We start from the raw sequence: 22,560 nt of genomic DNA, 5'->3' as shown, positions 1-22,560 counted from the left end.
CGCGTGGTTTGTATACTCGATGACTCAAGAAGTACGTGTGGATTAAAATCCATACTTGAGTGAAAGTGACGCGTGGTTTGTATACTCGATGACTCAAGAAGTACGTGTGGATTAAAATTCATACTTGTGTGAAAGTGACGCGTGGTTTGTATACTCGATGACTCAAGAAATACGTCTGGATTAAAATTCATACTTGTGTGAAAGTGACGCGTGGTTTGTATACTCGATGACTCAAGAAATACGTGTGGATTAAAATCCATACTTGAGTGAAAGTGACGCGTGGTTTGTATACTCGATGACTCAAGAAGTACGTGTGGATTAAAATCCATACTTGAGTGAAAGTGACGCGTGGTTTGTATACTCGATGACTCAAGAAGTACGTCTGGATTAAAATTCATACTTGTGTGAAAGTGACGCGTGGTTTGTATACTCGATGACTCAAGAAATACGTCTGGATTAAAATTCATACTTGTGTGAAAGTGACGCGTGGTTTGTATACTCGATGACTCAAGAAATACGTGTGGATTAAAATCCATACTTGAGTGAAAGTGACGCGTGGTTTGTATACTCGATGACTCAAGAAGTACGTGTGGATTAAAATCCATACTTGAGTGAAAGTGACGCGTGGTTTGTATACTCGATGACTCAAGAAGTACGTCTGGATTAAAATTCATACTTGTGTGAAAGTGACGCGTGGTTTGTATACTCGATGACCCAAAAGTACGTCTGGATTAAAATTCATATTTGGTGACTTTATGGCCTTCGTGGTTACGTGACACTTTTGTTCTCGACGGATTGTCAATATCAAGTTGAATTTCAGTAAGGTTATCCTCTAAACCTCGCATCCGAAAAGGAGTTATTAGATTTTCTTTGGTTCAACCGTATATACGAAAAGGTATGAACTTTGCTCTTGGTACGCCGATAATTCCCCTTTGGTATAGCAAGATACTTCCTGTTTAGGATGCTACAGCTCACCAGTGACAGCCCTCGATCAATCTTTGGAAAACATTTGAACATGAGCCCGTGCAAAGTTGGTTCAATCTTCGTACCAGCTCGGCTTTAATTCATCCCACTCGGTAAGTCCAAGAAAATGTCCATTTGTTGTGACTCAAAGGTCAACCGAGGTCGAGATCAGCAGATCTTAGAATGAGAAAACCCTGTAAATGCGATAGTGCTCACGTTAATGCTTGGTTGTGTTTCATAACTACTATGTTTATCCTGCAAACAGTAAGCAAAATAAAGTCACTTTTGGTAGTTTAAGAACAGCATTTTCACTTCAATACATGTTCTGTTTATGAAGAGAGTGAACATTTTAGACGGTGATCTATCAAACACCTAACCCAGCTACGGCCCCATCCATTCGTAACCATTAGTGAAAACTATAGAGTCCTACTATTTATATGAGGGATTGATCCTTCGTTCTGTTTTGAGAGATGACCCAGGGCAGCGATGATCGATAACCATATATGCGAGGCCCATTACTGCTTGCGATGCAATTTAAATTTTAACATACCCTGTTATAACGTGATGTATATTACATACAAAGTAACCAAAAGGAGAACCTTACAACAAAGAGATAATGACATTGGAAAGGACCTCAGGAAAGTTGACAAACTTTTTTTGGTAGAGACTTTTCTGTTCGTATTATGAAGAACTACTGGTAATATTTACCTCAGTATGATAGTGGTTGTTGCAAAATTGTTTCATTTTGCTTTTCTCATTTTATAAAATGAAGCACAAGATATTTTCACATCATTTTAGCTGTTCTATTTGTTACTGGGTGGTTACCCTATAATACCATCGTAGATCGTCCAGTCTTGTGACGTTTAAGACGGATGTGTTGGAGCAGGAGCAGTTGCATCTAAACCCTCTTAACCAAGCACCCGTCCCGTTAGACCCCCTCCCCCCCCCCCCCCCGGATACGGAAAACGGCCAACATACGCCACTCGTCTTCCCCAATGACTCCAAGCTGGTCATAGAGACAATTGTATTGGGAAAAGCGAAAAGCTTAGTTATGAATGACCTTACTTCCATTCAATATTCCATAAAATAAGTATTCGGAGTATGATCATGTCTCTTGTTCACTCCGCCAGCCCAAAAATGATAACGGGTAAAATATTATCAAACTCTGGTACCTTAGTATCCGAGTTATCCAAATTGTTTGCAAAACATATTTTTCTTGTCACAGTAGGGTTCTTTTCAGCACGCTGGTACATCAGTAAAACAGTAGGTACTTGCTTATGTACTATAATTAGAACTGAGAGACATTATCATCTCACCTCTTAACTGTTAGTAACCCTAACAACCTTACGATGTTACTGATGGTGCTTCTGTGCGAAGTCGGTCTACTTTGGTCTAATAGCTAAACTAATATTCTTACCCATGCTTGTTTAACAACTTATATCTGTTTGACCAAGGAGGACCAAATTGTATAGTCTGACCTGAAAGCCAGCAGGCTTAGTGATTGCTTGCCTTATAAGTTTATACTGTATATGGAATCACCTGATTAATAGAGCAACTGTGGCAAATGTGTCCTAAAAGTCAAGTACCAGAACATCAGAAAAGATAACTTGATCATTGCAAAGGTATTACCCTTCTGAATGTTGAAGACATATTACAGTCATTAGTGAGAGTGGAAAGCCCTCTCAGGCACTTAAAAGAGGAAATGTCAAATCCTATGACAGTTAGTGACACAGGAAAGCCATTCATCATATAAATAATTGAATTTGTAAGCTTACAAGTTGTCTAGACTTTGACTTCTGTTGAATTTAAATGACCTTCCATAAGCACCATATTTGGGAAAATATTTAGACAATAACTGTCACTAAATGTACTTGTTGCAACAACAAGCACTCATAGGAGCAACTGTAATAGGTTAAGGGTTTTGTATCATATTAAATCCGGGAGGTCTTTAATATTGAGAATTCAGAGCAGTTTAAGATATTGTGCAGTATTTCTGATTAAACTTAGCTACAAATTACACCTTAAACAGCATCGTAAACCTGTCTCAATTACGTATGGTGAGAGTTTGGATGTATACCAAGACAGTGAGAGCAATGAAATATTACCCTGACATGTTTTAAACTTTCGGAAAATACTAATTAGTTTTCTTAAAATTACAAATCATTCTCAATGTCATAACAACAATATCAATTAAGGTATGACCAATTATGTGCTGTTCTGTACACCATGTCCTTGCACAAAACGTCATGCTGAAACCAAAAGGTTATTATTGACCACATCCCTTGCTAAGAAGAAGCACTGTAAACAATAGTTAGTCAATATGACTAAAAAAAAATAGTCACAACGATGTCTCTATCGACCAGTTTCTTCTAGTCATTTGACTATATAACATTAGTTTTGTGACTAATTAAATCGAGTTTTCTGACTAATTAAAATTAGTCCTACTACGATGCCTCTATCGACCAAAGCTTAGTCCAGTGACCAAAAATATTAGTCATTGTAACTGTGACTACTTATTTAGGTCACAAGACTAGTTTAAGATTAAGTACTAATTAGTTAAGAAATGAGATAGTGACACACATTGTAAGTTTCATGGAAATTTTTATTAACATTCAGTATTAATGCAAAATGTGGCAAATAAGCATTCCATTTAAAAGTCATCTCATAAAGAACAGTAACAAACACTAAAGGTTAAAGAACATTTAAAACTAAAATAAATATTTATGGGACAATTGGGAAAACTTATTTTTACAAAATTGTCAAAATCTTTTCCCACAAAACATCTTGTAAATACTTATGGGATTACTTTGAAACGCTCCTAAGCCATTAAGTTGGCAATGTTCAACAGTTTTCAAACAATCAGACCCCCTGATGACCTATACCTACAATTTCTTAAAGACCCTTATTGTCCACTGACCATGCATCATTATGGGCTCCATCAGTTTGATCAAAATAGCAGCATGGAACAGATATGGACAGACAGAAAAAGGGAAAAATTGCAAGTGCACAGCTCAAATATAAAAATAGAAGTTTAGCCAATTAAATTATCTTAATTAATATTTAAATATAAATATATATAACATATATTTAATATACACAAAATAATATATCATATTTATAACTTTATTTATAAAAATAATACCCCATGTCAAATCAAATGGTATAAAAAGGCCTTGAGTAGCTCTATATGACCTTAGCTGTTAAAAAGGGCCAGAAAATATCCCTATAATTATCATCTTGAATTAGGAACTTGGAAGTGATATTATTATGAGTTTCTGACCATGGATGTGATGGTACAATATTAATGCAGAACATGTAAGTTGAATATGTTATTATCCTTGAAGCAACATTAGGGTGGAACAGAAAACAAAGTAGTTAAAACATTTCTAGAAGTACTTTATCACAAACTATAAGCTATGTCTTGAATGGTAGAAACTTACCTTTGAAGTCAATTTTTGGGGTACATTTTAAATGAGGTCCCCACATTCAATCACACTAACCCCATTTAATGATTGTAATTTTTTCCAAGTACACTGAAGTTCAAATTAAAGACTTGCCCGATATCGAACATCATTTGCTGATAATTTGAACTTTGCTTGATCCCAAAGGTGTGCGCAAGTACACAAACAATGATCTTACACACTACACTTATGTGGGGCTTAGGCATGCACTATAGCATACTAGTAGTATGACCGGTGTGCATTATTGAATATAACCGGTGTGCGGTATTATGTGTACGTATATGCTACAATTTCTGCTGAGAAATTATTTGTCATAAGTTTGGTTTATGACTCACCACAGTTTTTCTATAAATCAATGCTGAATACTCAAGTGAACTACCTCTTTGCATTACACAAAAAAAATATCCTTCCTTTTTCACTTTTGACATACAGTGTGGTAAAGTAACAAAGGCCTAAAGACATTTGGTTAAGTATGTAACATAGCCACACTCTGTAAATGTAATGTAAATTAGCCATTTATATTGCAACATTGGTACAGTATTTACGTAACACTATCTATGGTCCTCGGTAATACATATCAGACATTATGCTCATTATGGTTAGCTACATCTACATGTTCACCTGGGGACATCCCATATCATTGCAGCCATAAAATTCAAATGCTATATTTTTTAATTACCTCCCAGGGTACCCTATACACCTGGGTAAAGAGAGGCAATTGAGATTACGTACCTGTCTTCATTAAAGATACATACGTATCGACCAGGTTGGTACATAAACCCACGATCATGGAATCCTGTGTTCAGTGCTCTAACCATTCCGCCACAACTTCTGAATGTCTTTACGTACTGTGGTTATTTCATTGATTGCATAATGCGCACTGTATATCACAGCTTGTTCCTTATATTTAAGGTAGCATACGCCCATTAAAAGCCCCATGGACTTACACACTAAATCACAAAAGTGATGTGGTCTCTTAGTCTAGATAGAAGTTTTCACTAGCTCAATGCTACCTATCACCGGATAGCTGACAAGTTGGCCTTTCATGGCACTATCAATTTTCTGTATCATGACCATGTAGATATTTTGCTATTCGAGTCGGAAGTTTTCGTCACTTGTAAACAAACCTCTTCACTCAGTGGTAACAGTTTTCCTATGCTACTCCTGGGAAGCTTAAAGGGGTCTAAAACTGCCTCAATTGACCCAATTTTCTCACCACATGTACTTCCATTCATGTTCTCCAACATGCAAGCCACAAAAACTAGATTATGATTGATAACAGGTCAAAAAAGATATTCTCCGCTGCTTTTTGGCACTTACCTAAAGGAAAACAATCGAGGGGATGGATATAGACTCTAATAGGAGTACGCCACCTCAATTGAGAGATGAATTTTTTTCATACCAAATTGATACTTTTTATAGTCGTCACATTATAAACCACAACAGAATTCTATGCAATTCTCATTTTTGGTCCATAAAGATGTCTTTTCAGAGATTTCAGTATGCACTGTGCAGTGTGTAAATACACATGATATGAGCAATACTGTGTAAGCACTAACCAGGTCTACGTCTGCAACAACATTTCCAGTCACCAATTTTGATAAGCTTGACCAAGTTGGGTGCATTTATGAATTCTTTCAGGTTTTATTGGTATCCGGGTCACAGTCCACTTGGTCTGGCTTGCCAAACCTGCAGAAACATCATCCAGAGAAGGGTCAGCGGGGAGGGCTTTTTCATCTCTGGCTCTGAAATGTGATGAAAACTACTTTTGTTTAGCTCCGCTGATTCCTCGATCCCAAACTGACCTACAGGTCCAGGACATACCCCAATGCATTCCTGAACTGTTTGGAACATGTTAAACTGATATTGCCTGTCACTCCAGTGCAACTGTTAAGTTACTTAGAATAAGAGAATTAACTTGAAGGTGTTCTTTGCCAAAACTGGATCATTGGGATTTGTAAACCACAGCCTAACTGTAACAGCATGTACAGTAGTCTAAAGGAAAGCTTACTGAAATGCTATCTATAGATATGTACACAGTTCACCTCAATAACATATCCAGTCCATTTAAAGGTGCGGCAAAGGTTGTTACAATATATTAAAGACAGGTATTGGGGACAAGAGGTAGATAGGGGGCATAATTTGTGATAAAACATTCAAATTTGTTGCTCGTCAAACTGAACAACAATGTCAAATTACCTTATTCTCCATGGGTGGCAAGCACTGGTTCCTATAGTTACTACAGTAGATCTCCCATGATGTATCAGGATATCTATTTCTGCTGTCAGAGTTGTTTGAAATTTGTTGTTACCTCATCTAACCAGTTGAGTCCATTGATACAACAACCATTCAAAGTATATAGCTGTGAATGCTGAGGACTTGGCACATTACCTTTCTCTGAAAATTGACAAACAACAGAAAATTAATGATAGGCTGAGTAGGCTCAAAACCCCTTGATGCACATATGCAGGAGCAGAAAATGCATACCATTGTGGATTATTTGCTAAATAAGACTCAAAACATTCTCTGTCCAGGGTATTAGCACTCAGCAGCCACTCCACTTAGGATACAGAACCCTACAACATTGTGCTACAGCTGGTGTAGACTTGGTCTAGGAAGTAGGATACTAACATAGCCACTTATGGCCACTATGAACCTGAGGCCTAGGCTAACAACATCATGGGTATTTCTATTTTCATGCATTGAAACTGAGTTTTTGTCCTTAGTTCAACACAAGGTACTTCCAACTTAAGCAAAAATAACCTAAAATATGAGTACCATGTACTTAAGCCTACAAGAGCAGAGGGTAAGTCCCACTATGAAGATCTTCAGTTCAGAGTGCACGAAATGCAGACCGGGTTGGTGGTCGACGAAGTGGTGTCTAGAAACTTGACGTAGGCTAGCCTAGTACACCACAGGCGCTCGTAACATTATAGAATATAGGCCTAGTGTACTAGCTAATAATACACATTTATATAAAATATGTCATATTAGTGTGTATTACTGCTACTAAAGTACTATTCATCTACGAGCGCATGTGGGCTACACTAGGAAGACTAAGCTCCTAGCCTAGCTTCGTCCTAGCGTTAGCAACAGTTTAGCTTACTAAGGCCTACCGTTATAATTTTACCCATACTTTCCAGCCAAACACATCGCGGATATTCAAACCTTCCTTGAACATTATGTCAATTGTGTCAATTATTATTTATTAGAATTTCAGTTGTGATTGAACTTACCTAACTGACGACAATTTGAAACTGCTTCTGACAATTTGTTAAATGATTAAGAATCTTCTTATTTTGTTGATAGCCCTGTTCTATCTGCAGTTAGGCAATGACCGCAATGTACGACGCACGACGTACCACGTACGTGCATACAGTATACATGTAATCGCCGGTCGTCGTCTGATTTTTTGATATCTGATCAGCTGAGCACACCGTATTCTACGGTACGATGATTGGATAAAAATAATGACGTCATTGGTCAAAGCTGAAGGTTAAAGAAAGTAAACAAACAGAAGACTAGAACATTCTCGTCAAGCTTACATACATGACATGCATAGTGAGTGTCAAAAAAGTTCGTACAAATTTATGTGACTAATTTATGTTAGTCGAACGACCATGCAAATTGGTCTGCAACTAACGAATTGGTAATGACTAGCTAACTCTAGTCACTGTGACTAGATTTTTGCCATTCGTGACTAACTAATGTTTACAGTGAGGGTTTTCAGGGATTGAATTCTGCTTACCTTAAACAACCATTGACTTGAAGCAAATAAGAAGCCTGAACTGGAAAACAAAATTTTCCAGCTACAGTGCTTTTAAGGTTTTAACACTTCCCCCTTGCTGACCTCAAATGAGCTTTGACCTTTACAACGAATTACTGGGCTCTTGCACCCATTATAGGAAAATCGCATGCCAATATGACATCTGATGCAACTGCCTATCTTATGATGTCATGTTTAAAATTTCCAGAGTGTAACCTCTGCTGACCCCATATGACCTGTATCCTCCACCAAAAGCAATAGGGTTCTTGTACTCATTATTGAGAAGCCATAGCCATAAATACCAGCTACTGCAGTTTTCTGGAAAATGCGTATTTACATAGTGTTCAAATTTTGCTAACCTTAAATGAACTCTGACCTACATACAATCTATACAAAACACAAGCCTATCATACCATGCATATATGAGCTCCGTTCATGTTCTGGTTCTGGAGATATAACACTTTTGATATATTCACATTTTGCCCTCTGCTGACCCGAAATGACCTTCGACCTCCACCCCAAAGAATAGGGTTCGCTGAATTAATTACAGGAAATCCACATGTCAAACATAAGAAAGTTCTGCATAGGCGACCTTCCTCGAGATATAATGTGTACAAGATTTCAACACCTCCTTTCCCTCTGTTGACCTCAATGACATTTGATGTTCATGAAAAACACAACAGATCATCGACTCACCCATGGCAAGCTACACACCAAGTCTGAACTTCCTGCAACTTCTATTTCTTTGAGATATTGTGTGAACAATGTTTTCAGAAATTGACCCGTGCTAATCTCAAATGACCTTTGATCAATAACAACAACAATCCCAAACCATTTATACCTAAAGGAAACCTACATACCAAATATGAAATGTACCCTACTTATCCTTCTGAAGTTAAAGCGTTTACGAGCAAGTGTCACATACACACAAACTCACATACATGCCAACCCCCATTGCATAGATTCTTACTGCCTTCGACAAGGAATAAAAAACGCCCAAGAAACCCAACTATTCGTTTCATATTATAAGCCACGAATGCTGATTTGGAGAATTTTCTAAATGGGTGTGCAGGTTTTGTACCTTATACAACTACATCCGATTGTGGTACCGGTTATGTACCCCAAACTTCAATTGCATGGTATAAAGCAATGCATTTTATCCAATGCAGTCGCCATCGGTCGCTACATTGTGAAATTCCCACTCTGAGATGCAGTATCGCTGTGTAGTAACCATGGAAACGGAACCAAAACACGTTATCAGATCACGAGAGTATTCGTTTGCATTTTTTGACACATCTGACACGCAATTGTGATATGACTCTTTGCCGAGCTCGTGATTATGATCACGAGTGCGTTCATATGGGTGTTTGGCATAGGCGTAGGAGGCGGGGGGGCTGGGGGGGCTGCAGCCCCCCCAACAATTTTTTGGGGTGAAAATTCGGGCAATATGCTGAGAATTTTTCGGGCACCTACTGGAAGAATAATAATATGCAATGTGTTTTTCTGGGGGTTTTTTGGTAAAAATTCGGCAATATGCTGAGAATTATTCGGGCATCTACTGAAAGAATAATAATTTGCAATGTGTTTTTCAATTTTTTGGTGAAAATTCGGGCAATTGGCCTATGCTGAGAAGTTTTCGAGCACCTACTGAAAGAAGAATAATTTGCAATGTGTTTTTCAAATATTTTGGTGAAAATTCGGGCAATATGCTGAGAATTTTTTCGGGCACCTACTGAAAGAATAATAATTTGCATTTTTTTTCAATTTTTTGGGTGAAAATTTGGGCAATATGCTGAGAATTTTTCGGGCACCTACCAGTGGCAGAGCGTCCATACAGTCAGAGGGGCGATGACCCCTGACGGACTCAAATGGACTGCTGGCGCCCTTTTCAGCTTTTTACCACTTTTTACTTATTCGCAATTATCGACTTTTTTATTGCGCTCTCAAATACCTACAGTATTGACATTTTTCACATTTTGTTGGTGCAATTTTCTGACAAATGGCGACGACACCTATTTATCCTTCATTTATCTGCAAATTAGCAAGGCCCGGAAAGGGTCATTTCCGGCGATCTAGGGAGTATCTTTACTCAAAAATGTCTGTACGCTCCGCGCCAACCTGTGGTGGCGCTCCGCTTAGATAGTGTCAAAAGCACCCCTACAGACCCATTCTCTCCCCCCCCCCCTGACACTGCGCCACTGGCACCTACTGAAAAAAGAAGAATAATTTGCAATGTGTTTTTCAATGGTTAAACTGATATAATTATCATTATTATTGTAAGGACTTCCCCAATAATTATAACCAATATAGAAGGGTAATAACACGAAAAATGATTTTATGTTATTGGCAGGTGATGTAGTAACTGATGGATGCCTATGTGATATGCACATTAACATGCAGAACGCGCGCGGAGCGCGCGAAAAAAATTTGGTTATATTTTTCGGGCAAGTCGTTACAGCCCCCCCAAATCAAATGAGGCTCCTACGCCTATGGTGTTTGGCCGGTGATCTGATGACGAGCACGTTATCCCATGTGAACACAGTGATAGTTTCACCAGTCACGTTTTGTCGGACTTTCACACCTTTCAAGGAATTTCAACTGCGGCCTTGCTGCACTTTGAGTCAGTACAAGTTGAGAATTTTATAATAAAAAGAGTTGCAGGTTTTTCCCCCAGATAGGAGCTCCAAAGTGAAGTCTTTACCGCCCTGATTTTTAGTACGGTTCGTCTCGCATATGAACGCCCTTATGGATAATCACCTATTTTGTTTTCTTAAAGACTCATTTAATTTCGTTAAAGGAATAACGAAGGCAGCGATCAAAGACAATTTATATTACAATTTATATTATTCAGTAACCTTAAAAACTCTCTAATATTCGATATTTAAGTGAACCGCTTCCCAGTTTAACTGAATACGTTCTTAGGCCTCACCACAGTACATAGTAAGCCGCCATTGATTATGTAATATGCTTGAAATTCCATATTGATGACGTGCGAAGTTGATGTATATATATATGTGAAAGAAAGTTTATGAGAAGATTTAAGAAGTCAAACTGGATATTGAAGAAGATGAAAGGCATATTTGGAAGTTTATGTGGATATTTACGACATTGCAGTAATTAGTCCACTGAAAAGCTTTATGAGGTTCATATCAATATTTAAGAAAGTTAATATGGATAATATAAGTTCAAAGGAATATTTAAGTAGTTCATTTGGATACTTTCAAAAGTCAAAGTAAACAAATAAAAATAGCAAATAAGGCACCATATGATTCAAATAATTCATAGTTGATATATTACTTTGATATGAAATTTTTATATTTTGCAGGAATTATAAATATGAGCAGGATCTAATGGGCTTGCTTTGGAAAATAGACTACGAAGAGTTGGATTTTCGTGTCAAAGGTGGATCTCAAAACACTCTCGGTAGCCGGGTATGTTCTTCATTTATTTTTCTGTTTAGTAACGTGTGAGATTCATTAAGATGAACAATATGTTTATCTAATCCATACTGCGTGGAGCTGATATTTTTAATTCTGATGCATTGAGACGGACAAAAGACCGTTTCAAACTTATTTAGGAGAGGGTGGGTGGGTGGATGGATGGAGAGGGTGGGTTGGTTGGTTCGGTGGGTTCGTGGGCGGGGTGGGGTGGCGGGGTGAGTGAGTGAGTCTCCTCAAAGACCCTTAGTCCTATCAAGTAAAATTTGGTTGGAAGGTGCCAGACAATGTAAACTCGTGCCTGCGTGATTGATGACGTCACATGTCAAAGTTCCAGGAACCTAAAAATTGGTATTAAGACATTTTCTGCTTGTCAACTTGTAGGAAAGAAGTCATAAACCACTGGATATGTAAAGAATGATGAGGTGAATCTTAAAATAGGACAGATTTTGGTGATTAGGTCGTGTTCATAGGTCAAATTGAGGTCAAAGGTTCAATTTGTCCTAAATGTTTTGAAAAAGTGTGTCGCAAACTCCTCCTATAACATAATTCAGATCAAGTTCAAACTTGATGGGTAGGTTCCTGACTAGGTAACGTTCTACCTACGTGATTGATGACGTAATATGTCTAACGTCAGACGTCAAAGTTCGAAAACCTAAAAAACTGGTGTTAAGCCATTTGCTGCTTGTCAATGTATAGGGAAAAGCAATTAAACCACACGAAATGTAGAGAATGATGAGAACAATCCTACAATATCTCTCTTTGAATGTTGACGGTTAGGTTGAAAGGAAAATGTTATTTAGAGGTGAAATTGACCCAAATGTGATGCTTTGCTTGAAACAACAATGACTATTAAGACTGATTATTATTACTAAACTTTAAGCTATAGATTATACGTTAAAAGCTGGATTCTTAACAACTTAGGTGATAACAGATGCATTCACAAGTAACCCAGCAATCACTTCCGTCGTCATGGAGATGAGATCGGCAACTCCATGGATTGCGCTCTTGTTTGTTTGTTGTTGTTGTTTTTATCTCCATTCGTCCTGATATGTATTGGGGAGTTTTCGGAAATGATCAAAAAATCTGATTAATGTTACACTATATGACGAAAACAGACATTTATGTATTTGTCAAGCGAGACTTGTTTGTCACTAAGCTGAACAGGTACAAACAAAACATACACAGTAGTTTTTTTTCAAGAATGCTTTGTACGAGCGTAATTTTATCTTGGATCATCTGTAGAGAATAGGAAGGGGTTTTCTGTACTTTTGTTTGAAAACTCCCTGGGTAGTTTGTCTTTGTCGAGGACAAGCTCACTACAAGTGCTTTGCCGTCTTAGACTGCTGTGTTTTTCAATGTCGGTCAATCCTGATCCAACTTAGTCGCCTGAATTGAATGACATTATTGTAGTTATAATAGAAACTAACTTTTCTATCTAGTAATGGGCGATATTGTGTACATTCCACCGTTACAGATCCGTTTAGTTTCGTTTAAGACTTAACGAGAAAGCGAAAACGTTCAGGGGTTCCGATGCCCAAACATATTGTAGCGGAAAGCTACGACTTTTCCTTAGTGAGATACGTTTCGCTCCCTCAGGGGTAACATCTGTTGCGCTCCGCGGAGGTAACGAGAGATGTTTATCCGGAACAGGAACTGATTACGTAATTTTGCTATATCGATGTATTCCCGTGACTGGCATAGGCAGGCACGGCGGTGGGTGTGTGAGTCGATCCCATTGGTCGCAACTCACCGTAGTTATATATACAAGTAGTCCCTGATTGGTCTAAGCCTTTTTTTACAGTTTATGTACGGACGTGTGTAAACGGGGGTTATTTCCGGGGTATTTAATGCAGGGTTCTTTCGTAAATAAGTGAGTCAGAGGGTCGGAGAGTCGGTCGAGTGCAAGACGAGGAACTTTCCTTCCGGCGGCTCGTGGTAAAGCCTTTGATATTTGCTAAGTCCAAACAAATGTGTTTAGGCATTTTAGAGTGCCCACATCTCTGTGCTGCCCGAGTCCAGCGGATTGCCCGACACCTGCGCTGCCCGAGTCCAGCGGATTGCCCGACACCTGCGCTGCCCGAGTCCAGCGGATTGCCCGACCCCTGCGCTGCCCGAGTCCAGCGGATTGCCCGACCCCTGCGCTGCCCGAGTCCAGCGGATTGCCCGACCCCTGCGCTGCCCGAGTCCAGCGGATTGCCCGACCCCTGCGCTGCCCGAGTCCAGCGGATTGCCCGACCCCTGCGCTGCCCGAGTCCAGCGGATTGCCCGACACCTGCGCTGCCCGAGTCAAGCGGAATGCCCGAAGCCTGTGCTGCCCGACACCGGTGGATTGCAGACGTCTAGACTGCCCGACCCTTGCGCAGCCCAGTCTAACTTAGCCATGTTTATCATTGGGTTGTGCCCGACCCCAGTGCGTTATATTGGGCAAATGTAAATATTGTATTATACGCTGTAGATGTAGAACGAGATGAGAAATTATACTTTTATTAATCTTACAACTCTGGTGTCTGCCTCCTGATTTAGAGTTAATCTGTACCCGTCCCCCATCTACCTCCCCTACTCTCCTCCAGTTGGTTTCGAGACAGGTTTTACACTACCAGACGTTGGCGGCGTTACAATATTCATATATTGCGGTAAGCCATACATGTTAATATTCATGAACTTGTGCACACCAAATGGAGAGGGATTATCAATTGCATAATGCGGCAACATATCTAAGGAAGGTATCAGGAATCAGTTATCATGTTGAAAAAGTATATTTAATGACAAAGTAAAACCAGCTTTGTTGGCTTTGTAATTCCTTGTCATAAAATGTGCTAAAATTTCAAAATAACTATCTGAATGATGTATAGCAAGTGGGTTAAATTTTCCAAGATTTCCTGCTCTTTTTTGTAGCACCCCCTTGTGGGCATCAACCATTTCATTCAGTGGTAAGGATTTTACAGTATGGAATTCTTATTCCAAAATGTTTCAATATCCACAAAGTATAGTCTTCCAATGAGAAACATAGACACATAGATGTATGAATAAATGGACAATTTCTTTTAACAATTTTGAGCTAATCAGCTCTGTTACCAACCATCTCTTTCATAATTGATATTAATGAATGATAGTTACATGTTTAAAGCAACAATATGAACTCTCTGAAGCAGATTTCACTTCCTGGATATACTGTATGTTTCGTTGAAGTCACATAGAGCCCCTTCACAAAAGTATACGGAATTGAATTTGACCAAACTATGCTCACCAAATGAAAATTATGGCATTGAAGAAATCACAGATTAATTGTAGCTTTAATTATCATGTTATGATAGCATGTTTAAATGATTTTCAGACTTTTGAAACCTGTCGACCTCATGTGACCTTTGACCTCAACCAATTTCAATAAGGTTCTTGCACTCACCAAGCTGGATCTATCTACCAAGTATGACATTGATTCAATACTGTGTTTGTTGAGATATCGTGTTTACAAACTGTTCTTTATTATTACAAATTAAACACACCCACTCATAAATATTTACGAGGTAAAAATTGTTGTTGCAAAGAGCACGAACTTATTATGTAGTTACATCACCTTACCATGTATGAACATATATGCGGTTGACATTTTACGTTAAGCCCCGTCCACTCATTCATATTGATGAAATGCAAAGCAAAAAAAAAAAAAGATAGAGCACATTTACATATCATGTGGAATCTACCTACCGAGTATGACATTGATCCCTATCCACTCCTGAATAATAATGAGGCAAAAAGTGTTGTTGCAAAGAACATGTAATTGCAGTGTAGTTACATTACCATACCAAGTATGAACTAAATCGCACATACAGTTGAAAAGATTTAAGACATTTTAAGAATATTGGGTTCAACCCCGACCACTCATTAACATTTATGAGATGAGAACCATTGCAAAGGTTACTGAGCCTTCCGCATCGTAACCAAAACATCGACTGCAAACTGAAGAGTTTCATCACGAATCTCACTAAATCTAGTGATTCAGAACCCAAATGATTGATTTACGCATCGCATTAAAGCGCAACATTTCAAACTGCATACAGGCATCATTGGATTGTGTTCCTGCGACAATTCTTTACGTCTAAATCATTTTGCCGGGCTATTAGTCTTCATCATAGGGTGCGATATATTACCCTTTCTACTGCCTCTTCTGTTGATGAGGTGACCATTCACATTGACGCCAAGGAGCACTTTTTAAGACTTCTTTTGACAAATTGTCGATAGACGCATCATCGTGGTTGCACAAACGACTGTTTTTCTTAGTCATGCATCAGTAGCAAAGCTCGAGAAACACCAAAACATCCATAACAACTTTAACTTGAGTTATGTAAGACATTTCAAATACAGGACTTTATTAGAAGGCGTGAAAGGCCGGTAGTGATCTGTAAACATTTTTTACCCGCATTTCATATGAGTTTATTCGTTTTGGGCAAGTTTTTCGAAAGCATTAACCACGACAATTTAAACTATAGCGAAGTTACTCTTCGTATGTCATCATTCCAGTTCCTTAATTGTGGCCACATGTGAGCGCGTGTGTTTGTGTACGTAAGCATAGTAATGTGCATAGTATATATATCTATATATATATATATATAGGCTATATATATATATATATATATATATATATATATATATATATATATATATATATATATATATACGCCTACAGTGGAATTACGATCTTCCTTACCGGTTTCGAACCTCTGGACATACAATCAGCGTCCATAGCCTAGTGGTTAGGGTGTCCGCGTACAGAGCGGGAGGCCCGTGGTTCGAATCCCGGTGGAGGCTGAAAGTTTTTTCACTGTTCTTGATTTTCCAACTCATTACGATTTTCATTTATATATATATATATATATATATAAATATATATATATAAATATATATATATAAAGTTGGTTGGCGTCTATTTTGGCGCAGAGTGCTCTATGCCCGGTGGACAGAGCGAAATATATGTTGAGACTAGTGGAACTCTGTGTAACAACTACTAGTGTTCCACTAGTCTCAACATATTTATATATATATATATATATATATATATATATATATATATATATATATATATATATATATATATATACCACGTAGAAGGACACGATGGTAATGTTCATTGTTTACAACAAATTATACAGATTATGAATAACATATTCTTTCATAACTTATATTTGAAATAAACTACACGTTCTGGTAAGCTCCAAATAAATTTCAAGTTATTAGTCACTTTTTTCTTGCCTATATTTATGACCTTAGAAACACAAGCTGTAACGTCTTCCATACTCATTTGAATTTTCAAAAGAACTTTAAAGGCTTAACAAAATGTGAGCGTACATTATGACAATCATAATCAGCCTTAACAAATAATTTCGAAGTCCAATGTAATATGCATATGCATAAACTACCACGTGTGAAAGAATTCGACATAGAATCCAAGTGACATCGGTCATTTACTTGCCCTCCCTTTGGTGGACTAAATGTCACATGTCAACGGATAACGCTCGTGATTAATAGAAACTGCTATATGTGAAAGAAATCGACTTATGTCGAATGATATCTACCAGTGTCGAAGATTGCGATGAACTGTCTGATACCAATTTAATTCGATACTTGTCGATATCTTTTCACATATGACAGTTTCTTCCAATCATGAGCGTTTAGCATCGACATGTGACAGAGTCTTCCAATTAGAATGCGAGAAACTGACAGATGTCGAATTCAGGATTTAAGGCACCCACCCAATAGGCGCACCATGCATGCACGAACGGTAGATGCACATATATTACAATATATATTTCTGGTACGTAGAACTGTATTTTATATATACATACTTACGCAATGAAAATGTGTAACTATGAAAGTCGATCGTGACATCTTATAGATAACATTGTTTACAATGAGGTATCTGCTGATGAAAATAATATATTGTAGGTGTCCTAGTAAACTTGAAGGTCCCTGTTGTGCATTGTTCTGACGCTGAGGCGATGTTTTAGGCAAAACCTATATGCCTATTAAGATTGTATATGAGGTTTAGCTTAATCCATGTAAAATGTTATTAAAATCATCAACTATGGTTCTGTCTATTATATTTGGACCTATGTGATGTAAAGTCTATTGCCTCTCCGGTCCGTGATTGAGGTACTACACTTTCTAATTTTTACTGTTTGGCGCACTTAGAACATCACGTCAAAAATGATAATTTTCAGATTGTTGGCGTTTTGTGAAGATAGTAGCAATTGTGTAAAACGGTAATTGTGAGATTTTTGCCTTTTTTTGTAATGTGTGCAAGTCGCCAATTTGCATGTCCCTTCTATGCTTCCGTATGGAAGGCCTACATATATATCTCAAACAAGAGCAATACCACAAGTATATCTAACTTATCGATAGGGCCTATAGTAGTAGTGTGCACGCGCACAATCATGCACTCAGTACATTCCTTTCGGCCATAGGCGTAGGAGGCGGGGGGGCTGGGGGGGCTGCAGCCCCCCCAACAATTTTTTGGGGTGAAAATTCGGGCAATATGCTGAGAATTTTTCGGGCACCTACTGGAAGAATAATAATATGCAATGTGTTTTTCTGGGGGTTTTTTGGTAAAAATTCGGCAATATGCTGAGAATTATTCGGGCATCTACTGAAAGAATAATAATTTGCAATGTGTTTTTCAATTTTTTGGTGAAAATTCGGGCAATTGGCCTATGCTGAGAAGTTTTCGAGCACCTACTGAAAGAAGAATAATTTGCAATGTGTTTTTCAAATATTTTGGTGAAAATTCGGGCAATATGCTGAGAATTTTTTCGGGCACCTACTGAAAGAATAATAATTTGCATTTTTTTTCAATTTTTTGGGTGAAAATTTGGGCAATATGCTGAGAATTTTTCGGGCACCTACCAGTGGCAGAGCGTCCATACAGTCAGAGGGGCGATGACCCCTGACGGACTCAAATGGACTGCTGGCGCCCTTTTCAGCTTTTTACCACTTTTTACTTATTCGCAATTATCGACTTTTTTATTGCGCTCTCAAATACCTACAGTATTGACATTTTTCACATTTTGTTGGTGCAATTTTCTGACAAATGGCGACGACACCTATTTATCCTTCATTTATCTGCAAATTAGCAAGGCCCGGAAAGGGTCATTTCCGGCGATCTAGGGAGTATCTTTACTCAAAAATGTCTGTACGCTCCGCGCCAACCTGTGGTGGCGCTCCGCTTAGATAGTGTCAAAAGCACCCCTACAGACCCATTCTCTCCCCCCCCCCCTGACACTGCGCCACTGGCACCTACTGAAAAAAGAAGAATAATTTGCAATGTGTTTTTCAATGGTTAAACTGATATAATTATCATTATTATTGTAAGGACTTCCCCAATAATTATAACCAATATAGAAGGGTAATAACACGAAAAATGATTTTATGTTATTGGCAGGTGATGTAGTAACTGATGGATGCCTATGTGATATGCACATTAACATGCAGAACGCGCGCGGAGCGCGCGAAAAAAATTTGGTTATATTTTTCGGGCAAGTCGTTACAGCCCCCCCAAATCAAATGAGGCTCCTACGCCTATGCTTTCGGCTGTGTACAAGTCTACCGATTCTATACACAACACACGGTGTGCTCACATGCTTCTGATATACTTCACATTTGAAATTAGGTTATTTAATAACCTTAAGTGTCTTCCTTGCGATATATTTATGTACCTAACGTACACGTGAAATTGCTATTATCATAATCCCATTAACAGCTCTTCAACACTGCCATGCTTTTAGTACTTCTCGCATGTCTCAGCTGAACGGCTCAGTGCAGCTCTGACAACAAGCTGTAAAGTCATTTACCGAATCGAAAGTTACAAATCCCTCCCATTTATGCAAACTACCCTATCGTCCTGAGAAAAAACTATGCGACGTGTCGATACCGCAATGATGTAAGGATAGTTATAACGCCGCACAGACCAGTAAAGTAATATTGAAATCATAAGAATAAGAAATAGTGTCTTCCTCTAGAAAAGGGACGGCTGTTTGTTTTTTTCTTTGGGTTTTGCTAAACTCTCTTCTCAAGACTTATTCATATATATGCATCGAAAGAATAGTGACAAATGCTTTCTTTTCCTGATTTTCGTTACAGGTGAGCCAAATGACGTCAGATAGTAGGCAATCAAATGATCCTTTCCGTGGACAAATTTTTACGGAGGTAGCGCGCTATAGGGGACAATGTGTTGCCATAAAAAAAATCTCCAAGCGGTCGTTGGATTTAAACAGAACCATCCGCAAGGAGCTGAAAATAGTAAGAACCTCTATAAATCAATTCCAATCATGTTGACAGGTTTATTTGTGATAACCAGCTCGCACGCCCTTTTCTCTAATGTCTTAGGGAAAGTTTGGTCACTTTAGCAGATTTCGTGTTTTAAACCTCGTGTCAAGGGCTGCCAGTTTGACAATGTGTGATGTCATAGTGCCATTAGGAGTTGAAACCTTTTACTTTTCCCTTTGCATATGTTTGCATAATTCCCAGGTGAAATATGGACAGCTTTGGCGCTGAAAGAAAGGTAAGCATTAGGTCCCTTTAAGAACAACGTTTTTGGTACAGTATTTGTTAATTCAGTCTCTATTACAGCAAATAAAACTATAACAAATAAAGAAAATCATTGGAATGAATGAATGTATGTAGGTTTGTATGTAGGTATGCATCTTAGTTGATGAAAGACATAACGCCGGTGGCGTCTTACTTTTCTGTTATTGGGCGATACGAGACAAGGAAGGAAAGACCGAGGAGCTACAAATGTGCGTCAACTGTACTAACGGACATGTGATACCCTCATCACATGCACCACTGGTATCCGTCAGTTTAACGTTGCTCAGATAAGTTGATATGAATGTTATTAAAGAAAAATATCAATTTGCCATTGACGGAGTAGTTGTTCAATGGGCTGAAGCATCATTACATTTTTATTGTTTCTCATGCCTGTTTTCTCCTTAGATAAGAGAAATTAAGTACGATAACCTCAATGGATTCCTCGGTGCATGTATTGAGCCATCACAAGTCTGCATTGTCAGTGAGTACTGTCGAAAAGGCAGTTTACAGGTAAGATAAATTATCGTTTAAGTGCAGTTTTCTTATCATTCGAATTATATGGGTGGATACATATTAAGTAGTACGTATGTATGTGTGCGTGTGTGCGGGTGCGTGCGTGTGTGTGTGGCAGTATGTATGTATGTAGCCTATGTGACAACAGGTCAATAAAGTTCAAATTGTGTAAATCTAGGTTAAGGCAAATATTGTATTACTTTTTGGATAATGATTTATTTAATAAACTGTACCGTGGCGACAAAAGAACTATATTACTTTACATTTACAAGCCTTATCGATTGAAAACATGATTGTTGTAATGGAATACAGCATTCCACATAAACTACACTGTTTTACTATAGATGACTCAGGAATACGAGAAAGATGTAAAACTCCAAAGTTCTCACCGTTAACTATGAGATTATCGTCATTTTAATTACATTCATCTTTTAAGATGATTAGTAATGCAGTGTGTCTTTTATCATTATTCAGGACATCCTGGAAAACGACGACGTGAAATTAGATCACCTTCTGATTGCTTCTATCATATCAGACATCGTTCGTGTAAGTATGTAGGCACAACTAGAATAGCGAAATACGCAACAAAATCAGCCAAATATCACACGACAGCCTGTCTAGTGTGTGAAACAAACAGCGAACCGAAAAACAATGTGAAGCTATATTGCCAAAATAGCACACAAATTTAATGTGAACATAAATCTTTAGTAAATGTGCAGCCACTACTTTTCATATTTTGCAGCCCCTTAAAGCATGTTTCAAAGATGCAACAACGTATATATGACCAAATGCAAAAACTATCGGTACAGCGTTTTTATTATCACCAATTATTTAGTGGTGTAAATTGTAAAGCTGTGGACAGCTTCGCAGTTATTGTTTCTTTAAATAGGAAGTAATTAAATGTCGCCCACTGCACAACCAATTCCCACCTTACATCTTCCCCACCAAAGAAATCCGAAGCAGGTCCTTATGGCTGTTGCAGTGTGAATCCAGTCTACACACTGAGTGCTGATTTGTATATAGTTCAATGCAGTCTACCGGTGCTTTAAGTTGAGCGTAAGATTCAGTGTTTCATATTCTAGCGTAACGTTCAATTATCTTTCTCTGAATAGCAAAGGGTCCCGTTAGGCGCGTATACCGTGTAGGCATATAGAATGTGCTGCATGTCGGGCCTACGCCAATAAGCTACTTTTGTTTCAGTTGTTTACAATTCCATTGCATGAAACATTTATAGATGACCTATATGCATAACTGACATACTTAAACAAAATAAAATAAAAGACGAAAACGACTAGAATTCTTTCAGTGCTTTACTTTCATGTACTGAAAAATTCACTTTTCAATGAACAATTGTTGTTCATGTTTATAAAACTTTAGAATAAATACAGTATTCACCGATTGATAGAACAAACATTTCAAGGACACAACACAGACTTAGTATGAAGCTTAATTATACTAGAAAATGAAGCTAGCCAAAGAAGCTAATATCACTCTGGATTATAGTAGCAGTTGTATATACTATTTATATTTACATACATCTCACCTTCAGAGCGAACTGATAAGACAGGTGCTACTCGGGGATGTACCTAGAGATACTCCATGATATTATTTCCAAGACTGATTTTCAACCACGTATTCTATTATTGATGTTCTATAAAATTTGCTTGAAACCTAACCTCTCAAGTACCCGATAAACCATTCCATGTTTTTTTTAACAGGTTTTGCCCGCATGATTCATTAATGTTCGTAGTGCAGCGAGGGAAGAAAATGAATTATTCATCAATATTGCACGCTTAAGCTTATGAATAATGGATGTTTTAAGCTGCACAAGGCACAAGCT

At 38.1% G+C, this 22,560-nt stretch overlaps 1 protein-coding gene and 3 long non-coding RNA genes across 4 annotated transcripts in view; 1 reads left to right on the top strand and 3 right to left on the bottom strand.

Annotated features, from left to right (window-relative positions):
* LOC139959449 (guanylate cyclase 32E-like) overlaps positions 1 to 22,560 on the top strand; it is a 112,558-nt gene that overhangs the window by 60,889 nt on the left and 29,109 nt on the right. The window contains exons 9-12 of the mRNA XM_071957087.1: positions 11,516 to 11,621; positions 19,761 to 19,919; positions 20,613 to 20,717; positions 21,195 to 21,266. Of these exons, the coding sequence (XP_071813188.1) occupies positions 11,516 to 11,621; positions 19,761 to 19,919; positions 20,613 to 20,717; positions 21,195 to 21,266 (442 nt within the window). The remainder of the gene's footprint in view (positions 1 to 11,515; positions 11,622 to 19,760; positions 19,920 to 20,612; positions 20,718 to 21,194; positions 21,267 to 22,560) is intronic.
* On the bottom strand, positions 3,260 to 8,173 carry LOC139959451 (uncharacterized). Its single transcript, XR_011790121.1, has 3 exons — positions 7,661 to 8,173; positions 6,624 to 6,821; positions 3,260 to 6,169 (listed from the first exon to the last, which is right to left on the bottom strand). It is a non-coding gene; the product is annotated as an uncharacterized lncRNA (long non-coding RNA).
* On the bottom strand, positions 9,697 to 10,679 carry LOC139959454 (uncharacterized). The gene is made up of 2 exons (XR_011790124.1): positions 10,002 to 10,679; positions 9,697 to 9,919 (listed from the first exon to the last, which is right to left on the bottom strand). It is a non-coding gene; the product is annotated as an uncharacterized lncRNA (long non-coding RNA).
* LOC139959453 (uncharacterized) lies at positions 18,219 to 19,202 on the bottom strand. The gene is made up of 2 exons (XR_011790123.1): positions 18,524 to 19,202; positions 18,219 to 18,441 (listed from the first exon to the last, which is right to left on the bottom strand). It is a non-coding gene; the product is annotated as an uncharacterized lncRNA (long non-coding RNA).

This window comes from Apostichopus japonicus, chromosome 19, assembly GCF_037975245.1.
Source record: "Apostichopus japonicus isolate 1M-3 chromosome 19, ASM3797524v1, whole genome shotgun sequence".
NCBI lineage: Eukaryota > Metazoa > Echinodermata > Holothuroidea > Aspidochirotida > Stichopodidae > Apostichopus > Apostichopus japonicus.
The sequence above is the reverse complement of the archived record's forward strand: the minus strand, read 5'-3'. Positions and strand labels throughout refer to the sequence as shown.